The sequence below is a fragment of the Nematolebias whitei genome, chromosome 14, assembly GCF_014905685.2.
Source record: "Nematolebias whitei isolate Nwh7 chromosome 14, NemWhi1, whole genome shotgun sequence".
Lineage (NCBI taxonomy): Eukaryota > Metazoa > Chordata > Actinopteri > Cyprinodontiformes > Rivulidae > Nematolebias > Nematolebias whitei.
The window spans coordinates 23,745,591-23,757,270 of NC_056511.1; the positions used below are offsets into that span (position 1 = coordinate 23,745,591).

At 38.0% G+C, this 11,680-nt stretch overlaps 1 protein-coding gene across 1 annotated transcript in view; it reads left to right on the plus strand.

Moving 5' to 3' along the window:
- The window catches only part of ryr1a (ryanodine receptor 1a (skeletal)), a 110,711-nt gene that overhangs the window by 66,379 nt on the left and 32,652 nt on the right, over positions 1–11,680 (plus strand). The window contains exons 75-82 of the mRNA XM_037688014.1: positions 1,672–1,842; positions 1,951–2,010; positions 2,125–2,259; positions 5,794–5,906; positions 5,997–6,093; positions 6,181–6,290; positions 6,377–6,428; positions 6,523–6,588. Coding sequence (XP_037543942.1) covers positions 1,672–1,842; positions 1,951–2,010; positions 2,125–2,259; positions 5,794–5,906; positions 5,997–6,093; positions 6,181–6,290; positions 6,377–6,428; positions 6,523–6,588 — 804 coding nt within the window. The remainder of the gene's footprint in view (positions 1–1,671; positions 1,843–1,950; positions 2,011–2,124; positions 2,260–5,793; positions 5,907–5,996; positions 6,094–6,180; positions 6,291–6,376; positions 6,429–6,522; positions 6,589–11,680) is intronic.

The following is an 11,680-nucleotide window of genomic DNA, read 5'->3' on the forward strand; positions in this document are numbered from 1 at the left end:
CTGAACCCCATAGAGAACCTGTGGGATATTGTGAAGAGAAAGTTGAGAGACGCAAGACCCAACACTCTGGATGAGCTTAAGGCCGCTATCGAAGCATCCTGGGCCTCCATAACACCTCAGCAGTGCCACAGGCTGATTGCCTCCATGCCACGCCGCATTGAAGCAGTCATTCATGCAAAAGGATTCCCGACCAAGTATTAAGTGCATAACTGAACATGATTATTTGAAGGTTGGCGTTTTTTGTATTAAAAACACTTGTCTTGTGGGATGAAATATGCTAATTTTTTGGGACAGGCATTTTGGGTTTTCATGAGCTGTATGCCATAATCATCAGTATTAAAACAATTAAAGACCTGAAATATTTCAGTTGGTGTGCAATGAATCTGAAATATATGAAAGTTTCATTTTTATCATTACATTATGGAAAATAATTACCTTTATCACAATATGCTAATTTTTTGAGAAGGACTTGTATATATGAGTGTAGTTCTGTACCCAGGGCATTCTGGGTTTTGCATGTATATATATATATATATGTATGTATGTATGTATATATATTTGTGTGTGTATATATATATATATATATATATATATATATATATATATATATATATTTGGTGGGGAGGCTGACTCCAACAGTCTTCTGTGCAGCCTTCACCACTCTCTGCAAAGCTTTTGTCTCTCCAACTTTGCAGCCCCCGTGTCACACGTTGATGCTGGAGCACAGAATGCTCTCCATTCAAAATAAGTCAATATGTTCTCGTCTGAAGATGAGATGTATTTATTCTTAGACAGGAAACAATACCCAAAAATCTAACTTTACCAACTTTAGGCTTCTCTAGTTTTCCTTAACAACAAAATGTAAAACTTCTTGCACTTAGAATGTATTATCAGTAAACTCCAACACAGTATTTTGGTCTCACATTTAGATTGAGTTCATTTTTGTGTTCTACAAAAAAAAAGGCAGTTTTTGTCTGAAATTTCACTTGAAATGTTTTATAATTGACTAAACATTTACACAAAGAATTTCAATCTTATTCAACACAAATTCATAATTTAATTTGCACATTTTGGAGGAATCCAGAAAGAGCAGCGAACAGAAGGACTGAACTCTCACAAACAGAAATCTGAGGCGTGGTCAGAGACATAAACCATAGTGGGTTTTTTTTTTACCCCATACTTCTGTGATTTTAACTGCATGTACAAAAACTAACTTTAAGAGTTTTGTTATTTATCTTTATCGGATATTTTAACATTTAACAACGGTAACAAAACTGGTATGAACTGCATGAATTGTTGGCGGTAACAAAAATAGCTTTTTTTTAGCTACCCACCCCATTCATAGAATGCTGAATGGGTTCTCACTTGATTGAATATATATTTTTGTGCATGTTTAAAATGTAATTTCACCCATTTACTTTTTATAAGACCCATTTTTTTCCAATCTCCCCTATCCAAAAGCAGTACGTATTGTCCCCTTTTTTACTTCACTTTTTGACCTCTACTTAACACGCAGAGCTCAGAGAAATAATCATTTCATATTAAGGTAGCAAATGGAAATTAAAAATGTTATTATAATTAATATTAAAAGTGCATAATGAAGCGGTCACACCTCAAAAACCTTATGGGGCATTGTGAATGCTTTTGGTTTGCTGTTGTTCCTGTCCTCAGGGTGGAGGCTCAGATACTGAACGCACCAAAAAGAAGAAACGAGGAGACCGTTACTCCGTCCAAACATCACTAATTGTCGCTGCCTTGAAAAAGATGCTTCCCATTGGCCTCAACATGTGCTCCCCTGCTGATCAGGAGCTCATCAACTTGGCCAAGATTCGATACTCTCTGGTAATTTTGTTTTATTTAAAAATAAATCCAATCTATATTTGTGGCAGGGTTTAAGTAAAGACGGAACTATGAAGGTTTTCAGTGGTTATTAAAGTGTTTCACTTTCAGAGAGACACAGATGAAGAAGTAAGGGAGTTCCTGCAGAACAACCTCCATCTTCAGGGCAAGGTATCATATCTGAGCTGCAACAAATGCTGTGTTTACATCTAAGAATCAAGTTTGACGTTACAGATGATCAGTCGTGTCATGTTTTAGAGATGTCTGTTACTTCCTTGTGAAAAGGTGGACAACCCCTCCATGCGCTGGCAGATGGCCTTATATAAGGAGATGGCAGGAAAGGCTGAAGATGCTGATGCTCCAATAAAAGTTGTCAAAAGAGTGCAGGAGGTTTCTGCTGTACTCTATCATCTTGAAGTGGTGAGTCCTCTATTATCTTGATACAATTTGTACCTTTATACACGCCCATCAAAAGATGGAGGTATTATATAGTCTCCGACCATGTCGGGTTGTGCAGACCAGGTATGGTATAGACCTTGGTCATAAACTAAGGTCAAATGTTATACAATGTATTTTCTTGTCCAAAACATTGCTATAGATTGTTCGATTGCTGTATAGTAGTTCGTTGATGGGCGTGTAATGTGCGGTATGTGGTGCGCTTGTCTTCCATGTTTTCCATGAATACAGTCCTACATTTTTCCAGAAATACCTGTCAGGTAGGAGTGTCAAAGTTCATTAAAGGAAGTATTCTTTTCAGGCCTCATTCTCTTCTCATTTTAAATGCATCCCTTGAGGTCCATTTTCACAAAACACAACATTACTTTGCACTGATTTGCTGATGGTTGCCAAGTCTATTATCCTGTACCAGTTTTGTGTTTTGTTTTGTATTAGCCAATCTTCTCTTCAAGCCTTGCTTAAATAGCTGAGATAGGCATGGATGAAGGCAACCTTCCTTAATCTGATCAAAAACAAATATTTTTTTTATTTGAACAATCTAATCTCTTAAATTGTTTAGACAGTTTTATCAGCCTATCTTTTTTTTTTTTTTGCACATTTGCAGAAGGTCATTGTGCAGTTTCTGACTACGCCTTTAAATTTAATACCATACTCCTTTATTTATAAAGCACGTATAAACCACAACAAGGCCAACCAAAGTGATTTACAGCAAAAACAAAACAAGCAAAGGACACAGGATAAAATACATAGATCCACAGAGGTAAAGATGAGAACTAAAAAGCTAACATTATAGAATACAGACAAGTTAAAATTAACTCACGCCGTGTCAAAAGCCAGGGAATAAAAGTGAGTTTTTAAACGAGACTTTAAAACAGTGAGAGCAGGAGCCTGTCTGACATGCAGTGGTAATTCATTCCACAGTTTTGGACCTGCAACAGAGTCACCTCTGTCACCTCTGGGCTTAAGACGAGTGCCTGAAACCAATAAAAGCATCTGGTCTGCTGAACTCAGAGAGTGCTGTGGGACATATGGCTGCAGCAGATCAGTGAGATAGGAGGGGGCAGAACTGTTCAGAGATTTGAAAATATACAGAAGAATTTTTAAATGAATTCGAAAGTGAACCGGGAGCCACTGAAGGGAGGCCAGAACTGGTGAAGTAAGCTCTCTTTTGCCTGTACCAGATAAAAATCGGTCTGCAGCATTTTGAACCAGTTGTAAACGAATGGAGGTCTGACCGATATCCAAATCCGTCTTTCAACTTCTCCACAACAATATCTCGGACCTGCCTGGTGTGTTCCTTGGTCTTCATGATGCTCTCTGTGCTTTGAACAGAACCCTGGGACTATCACAGAGCAGGTGCATTTATACGGATACTTGATTACACACAGGTGGATTCTATTTATCATCATCAGTCATTTGGGACAACATTGGATCATTCATAGATCCTCACTGAACTTCTGGAGTGAGTTTGCTGCACTGAAAGTAAAGGGGACGAATAATATTGCACGCCCCACTTTTCAGTTTTTTATTTGTTAAAAAAGTTTGACACATCTAATAAATTTCCTTCCACTTCACAATTGTGTCCCACTTGTTTTTGATTCTTCACAAAAAAATAAAATTTTATATCTTTATGTAGATGAACAGATGCTCAGATATATTCATCAATTAACACGGATTCCTCATTTTTCTGAACTGAATAAAACGTGCATTGAATTTAATGAAATGCAAAAGTGAGACGTCATTTATATTTGACCCATCAAAATGAATGCGGTCATTTATTTACAGAATCAAAGTTTAACATCAAACATTTACATTAATTTGGCAAATTATGAAAATAACAACATAAGCAATCAATCAGGAAAAATCATACGGCCATGATTTTTCCGTTGCTTCACCACAGACATTTATGAAAACTGTACAATTATGATCTTTTACCCACACGGCGGTGGATGAGCACTTTACACAGACATTTCTAAATATCTGGAAGAATTTCTACTTGAGAGAAGAGTTTAAAGATGGGAAAGAAGTTTAAAGAAGAGTAAAAGATGGGGTTTGAGGGAGTGTGAACAGAACGGCACTCTCTGGGCTTTCTTCAGCTTTTCTTACGGTACACTTAGGTGGTGAAATCGACTCTTTTACCTGGAGATGTCTCAGGCGAGATTCCGTTTAACGCACCCTTCAGCGTCTCCGTAGGATGCTGTTACTCGTCCGGAGTAGCGGCTAGATTCTGTCCCTCATCAGCTCACCTCAGTGGAAAATGTTATAATCCCATGAACTCGGAAGAGCTCTGTTGTCATGTCAGGATCTTCCCGGCTCCCAGAACTGGGCTTCTCCGCACAGAACTGAACTGAACTGTGTATCCAGCAGAACTCCAACAGAACCTCAACAGAAACTGAGCAGAACTGAGTAGACCAGGAAGTACCGACAATTTAAAGAGCCCTTTTCCCGGTTCATACGGGAGTCTCCCATTGGCCAGAACCGACCAGACGGGGTGTGTTTTGTGACGTAAAAGGTTAGAATGCAGCAAGAATTGTTATGGAAAGATCAGAAATGTTCTCACAGACAGAGAGAGTTTTGTTTTGGCGAGTTTAAGAAACAGGTGCCAAAACCCCCTGTTGATGTCTGAGAGGATATAAACAGGACAGTTGTTCCAACGCATGTCTGCTTCACTCCTGACCCTGGAAACGTACACTTGCTCATTCAAAGGCAGAAGTCAGAAAATGCATAAAAATCTGTAACAGACCTCAACATGAATTCTAACTTTGCATGAGAATTAAAAATCATTACACAGTTAATAAAATTGATTAGTTCACTGCAACATCTAAAATGGTTTGAACTAAGACACTTTGATTATCAACATTTGTAAAATAGTAATGATAATAAAAAGAGAGTGTTCTTTCACTTGATTATCAAGAAAGAGAGTCTCAGGATGGGTGAACCTGTATCTCTGGATTCAAATCAATGAAATGACAGTTTCTGTCCCACAAGGTTCTTAAGGTCAAGGGTTTTGACCTTAGGCTTAGTCGTGACACCAGATTAAGTTCACTACATTTATGTTTGAAGCCTGAAATGTGGCAAAAGGTTGAAAAGTTCAAGGGGGCCGAATACTTTCGCAAGGCACTGTACTTTTTGTAAACTGCTTCTTGTGACAATATATTTGTTAGCTTAAATATGCAAAAACAAAATGTATGTGTTTGCTTTGTGGAGTCTTTAAGTTTCAGTCTTATTCTGGAAACACAACAACTTATAAAACGTTTTAGCCGATCCTAATCCAAAGGTTTATGATGTATTTGTCCAAAATGTTTAATTTAAATTATTTCATTGATGGAATTATGGTCTTCATTAACTTGTTTAAAAGTTGTTTTCTGTTAAGAATATTTGTTGGCCGGATTAAGATTGAGATTGTCCACTTTTGGCCCTTGGGCCATCTGTTGCCTACGTCTGTTATAGAGGAATAGCAATGGGAGAATTAACCAGCAAGTTCTATCTCTTTGCTAGACGGAGCACCCCTTTAAATCCAAAAAGATGGTGTGGCACAAACTGTTGTCCAAGCAGAGACGCAGGGCTGTGGTCGCTTGCTTCAGGATGACACCGCTGTACAACATTGCAAGGTAACAAAGGGAAAACTTTGCCAAACAATTGCATGGTTTAAATTAGGGGAAATTATTCAATATTTTCTCTGTGCGTTCTGTTTTTTGCAGGCACAGAGCTTCAAACATGTTCCTTGAGGGATACAAACGTAACTGGATTCAAACTGAGGGTTACTCATTTGAAGACAGGATGATAGACGATTTATCTGTGAGAAACATCTATCTGTTTCATCTGTATCTGATTTTTCTGTCAGCACTCACTTTTTTTTTTTTTTTTTTTTAATGTGCATACCAGAAAGCAATGGAACAAGAGGAAGCAGAAGAAGAAGAAGAAAAGGAAACAAAACCAGATCCCCTCCATCAGCTCATCCTCCACTTCAGTCGTACCGCGCTGACAGAAAAGAGGTTAGACCGGTTCATTCTGTTCCTGTGAGATAAAATGTTGTTCAAGCACTTTTCACAAATCATGACTCTATCTTCTCCTAATGTAGTAAACTTGATACAGATCATCTGTACATGGCGTACGCAGATATCATGGCAAAGGTGAGTCATCACAGAGGACTTTAGCACAGAGCTTTGACCTTTGTCAAATATTTGCTGAAAGATAATACTTTTTGACTTCTTCTTCTTTATTTAGAGTTGCCATATTGGTGAGGAAGAAGAAGGGGGAGATGAAAATGCTGAGGATGAGATGTCCTTTGAGGTGCGACAGTCAGAACTGGTAATGGGCGTCCAGGGGCTAGGGACCAGGAACAGTGGAGCGGTAGCTCTCGATGCACTGAGTGACCCATCATTGGAGCATTACGTCACAACCACATCCCTCTTTGTCTTCGTTGTGTCTCATTACCTGCACCCGCTCTGTCTCTGCACTGCTCGTATGTTGTGCTTCATTTATTGTTAGTTTCTTATTTTAAAATCCCAAAGCTCCAGTCCAGATGGTTTTGTTGCAAATACCGTTCGCCACCAACATCCTAACAAAAGAAAAGAAAATGTACATCAAGCTTCAGTTTTAAACGTCATTGCTATGAAAATGTTTAGAGGCATTTACTAGTTTTTAGAAGATATGTTAGTCCTAAGCCCTATACTACAAAGCAAGTTTATTTTTTTTTCATTATTAAGAGGGGTTTTAAGGGTTAATTCGCCCCAGAATATTTGACTCTGATCAAACAAAATAAAAACAGTTCAGTTCAGTAGGTGGGCCTGTTTTTAAATTTCTGTCAACAAATCTCTAAAATGTTGCTTTTACTCTTAGCACCAATGTGAACAATATTTTGGAGAAAGGACAAAAGTATACACATTTTGGTTGAAAAGGATTTCTAAATTGTTCTAGATCCAAAATCGAAAAAGCCTCATAAACATCAACCTTGTTTTAAAAAGAGGGATTCAATCACTTTGATTTGTTGGGTCTATTGCTTTTTTTCTTCTTCTTGTGCTTTGAAAATACATTTTAGTCTATTCAGTCTATTATATCTCTTATTTTACATTTTGAGAAGATTTATTATCTTCTGTTAAACCTAAAATTTACATAAAATATCACAATTAGATATGTAGGTGTGCATCTGCATCAACCTCTTAAGTCTGCGGAGTCTCAACATGATACCATCCTGAAATTGCTGTCATGGACCACGTAATATCACTCCAATGGCTGCAAAATCGCCTGCAGGGTGCACTTTGGATACCCCTGGATTAGTTCTTAGCAGAAGTTACCACAGGAACAGATCCAGGTCAAGAATGAACCATGTTTAAAATTCCTGACCTGAACCTGAAACTCCCTCAGTAAACCTCTGCTTCGTAGTACTCAGCTCCCTTTATTGTATCTAAATCTGGACTGGGTCCTTCTAGGTTAAATTAATGTAAATTAACATAATAACAAATTTGTAAAAATCATCTAACTAAAAATAAATGTTATTTTTCCAGCTCAATAATTGGACAATAATATCAGGTTAAATTAAGAGGTGATATGAACCACATTTGAAGTGCCTTATATTTAATTTAAAATGACAACTAAAACTCAACTGTTAACATTTTCAGTGTAATTGAATGGGGAAGAAGAGCACTAGTTGTTATTTTTACATAACTCAGCCATCATGCCTTTTAGGATATCCTTAGAGCTGTGAGAAAGTCCAAATTGCTGCAGCTTCACAACTGTTTCATCACACCGTCCGTCCAACATTGGCCCCTCATTTGGTTTAATGGAAACGAAGAAACTGGTTATCCTGGCAAGACTAAAATCTTCCCAGACTGGTTAACATTTCTTCCAACACAAACCATTTATTAAAGTGCAGCCAAAACAAACAAGCCTGTGTTACAGCATTATTATACAGAGCATGGATTATTTTCATTTATTTAGTAAACATGAAATAAAACAAACTTTTTTATATTCTTGGGTTTACTTAGGGACTTCCCTCAATATTTAATGGCCCTGATAGTTGAATGCTGGTCCAAACCTTTCTGTGCTTCTTGTTGCTCTTTATTTATCAGCAGTCACCTCTGTGCAGAACATGACCACCATCAGACATTAAACAGGTCTTTCTTGTAAATGAGTCCCCGAGGCTCAGTGAGACTAACCTGTATAAATAAAGATTGAATGAATGAAAATCATCCAAACATGAGGCGCCTCAGACTGTTCTCATTTACTCATCCTGCGCTGACATCACTCTTTGTCCCAAATGGATCATTTCACAGCACCAAACATTACGATTTTTAAAAGGCCTTCAGAAAATGTGTTAATGCTTATATCAAAGTGGGCAGTTAGACGTGCTTATAAATATATTATGTTTCATTTGTGTAATTTTTATACGCCCATCCAAAAGTATGGTCTCAGTCTGTAAACTTTCTCATGTTTGCCCACAACATGAGCCACTCAAGCTAATTTACCAAAACTGCATACACTTATGCATCATCACTTGTCCCAGTGTCACGTACACTTTTCATCATCCCAGCTCCAAAGTCAAGGTCATAAATATAGGTCAACTGCTTGTCTGGAGATTTAATTTCTAATCCGCTCAAGATAATTCAATCTTGGAGCAGATCTTGAGCAAAACGTTGCATTCTATGTATCGCCACTAGATGGAGTGTCACAATTTCCATCACTCCAGCTCCAAGACCAACGTCACAAATCAAGGTCAACTGCTTGTCTGAAGATTTAACTTCTAATGCGCTCAAGATAATTCAATCTTGGAGCAGATCTTGAGCAAAACATTGCATTCTATGTATCACCACTAGGCAGAGTGTCACAATATTCATCACCCTCGCGCCGAGGTCAAGGTCAAAAATCAAGGTCAGATGTTATCCAATGTCTTTGTTTGTCCGGCACACAACTTCTGATCAGCTCAACATAATTTAATGAAACTTCAAACACATATGCATCATCACCAGATGGAGTGTTGCAATTTCCATCACTCCAGCTCCAAGGTCAAGGTCACAAATAAAGGTCAAAATAATACAAGGTATTTGCTTGTTTGGGCTATTGCTATAGATAGCTGTATAATAGTTTGTCGACAGGCGTATAATGTGCCGTTTACTGTTCTCGTTTAAAATGACAGAACTTTCAGTTTCCTCTGAAAACATTTTGTAAGTCCTAATAATGTGTCATTTGTCCTGGTTTATATAGCTGTTTGTTTTGTCCTTCTTTCTGTCGCTTTCCCCATTGTTCCATGTAATTCCTCTCACCACAGCACAAGTCTTTACTGACTGAATGTTACTGATCAACGTTCCCTCCCCCCACTCACATAGCATACTGACAGACTACAGTGAAAGCCAGGGTAGAACATGCAACACTAAAAGCATTGAATACAGTCCCAGTTTTAAGGCAGTTTGCATTTTAGTGCAAGGTGGCCTCAGATAAGAAGTTTTGGGTCCATTCTCATAACACACAGTGGGTAGAGCACAGCCAGGTATATGTGGGTGGGTCTGAGGGGTGGGATTGAGGGATGATACAAGGCCAGCCTTTTTGTTATGCTGAACAGATGAATGTTGTTTAATTTTACATATTTTTGTTTTTCAGCATGTTTCTGCAAATGTCATTTAAATCAAAGTTTGCTCAAGAAACATTTTATTTTCGCCATAATCCAGAGCATGTGTTCATGGAAACACGGATTACTGTGAAATGCCAAATAATAAATTTACGTACAGAGGGGTTATAGCTTTTGTCCAAAGCATCTTATTTGCAGAGGTTCTGCGTCTGGGACACTTTGGAAAGCTACTTGGCTGATGTGTGAAGCCATTGGGGCTGTTTTCTGTAGTCTAACGCTTGCTCCGATCAGCAAACGTGAGGACGTAGTGTAACAACTCCATTACTAATGAATTGAGGTGACAGAATGTGTGCAAGAGGCAGACTTTGAAATGACAACGATAACCCAGAATGATATAATGCATGTGACGCAGAGGTTAGAGAAGGTGGGCCTGTGATCAGAAGATCCCTGGTTCAACTCCCAGTACTGACAACATCAAAATGTGGGTGGGATAGGTGAAGCGCCTACACCTACCTCTATCTTCATTTGCCCCACTCTAGACCCTTGAGCAAGGCCCTTAACCCCCACCATCTGCTCCCCGGGCACCCTAGATGGCAGCTCTGCTCCACACTGAGGACTGTGGTAGCTCAGTGGTCTGTGGTTGTATCAGGAAGGGCATCCGGCATAAAATAATAATTGCCAAGTCTTCGTGCGACTTAATTCGCTGTGGCGACCCCTGAAGAAGGGCGCAGCTGAAAGAAGAAGTAGATGAAAATAAAAGTTTAATTGGTAGATAAATCAAAAACTTTGTGAAAGGTGAGTAATTGGGAATCAAAAACGAACCTCTAAATTCATAGAGTAGACTTCTTTAATTTACAGATGGAACAGTTTGTTTATGGAAGAGCAGTTGTGTGAAATACTTATAAACGTAAGTATCTTACCTGAAGTACACAATGGTCAGGATGCTTTTATTTTGGAGAATCAATGCGTATTTTAAGTCAGGTTATTTAATGCTGTAATTAGTGACAATAAAATACCAATTTTAACTCTAAAAATGTTAAATCTGGTCCTCTGGACATTCCCCAAAAAACCAAACAAAACAAAAAAATTGTAGAAACATTTCGTCTTTCATCCGAAAGACTTCTTCAGTCTGAGGTGCTGTCTTCAGCTGAATATGAAACGTTTCTACAATTTATTTATTTATTTATTTTTTGAATGTCCACAGGACCAGATTTAACATTTTTTGTTTTTTCTACCTGGATTATTGAGCATGCATCAGGATACCAATTTTAACCTTTAAACACAAACTAAAAATGTTTACAGAAAAATTATCAAATGTTATATATTGTAGATTTTTAACATTAAGATTTTTAAGGTTAAATGTCTTTTAGATGACAAAAATAACTTTTTTTTTTTTTTTTTTACATCTTTCTTGTTTGAGCAGCAGAAAGTTTGTCTCCCCCAACTATAACTATTTGTCGTTCTCCAAAACTAAGAGCATTTAGTCTGTTGTTTTCTGCATGCCACTATAGTTAGATTGAAAGACCCTCCAAAAATTAGGCCAAACAGAAGCTCAAGACGTCTGAGGCAAAATAAAACAAGCCCATTTTGGCTGAAAATGGCTGAGAATGTCATGGCCGTACAGGTTGGACCCAAGGATATAGACCAGCATGAGGAGCTCGAATAAATACCTAAAACTTTATTCAACGAAACAAATGTTGACATGGACGCAGCCACTAATTACAAATAACTCGGAGGAGACACAGAGGGAAACAGGATGTGTCATGAGAACCAGTGTAGTGAACTTGACCTGATGTCAAAACTTGACCTTAGGATCATATG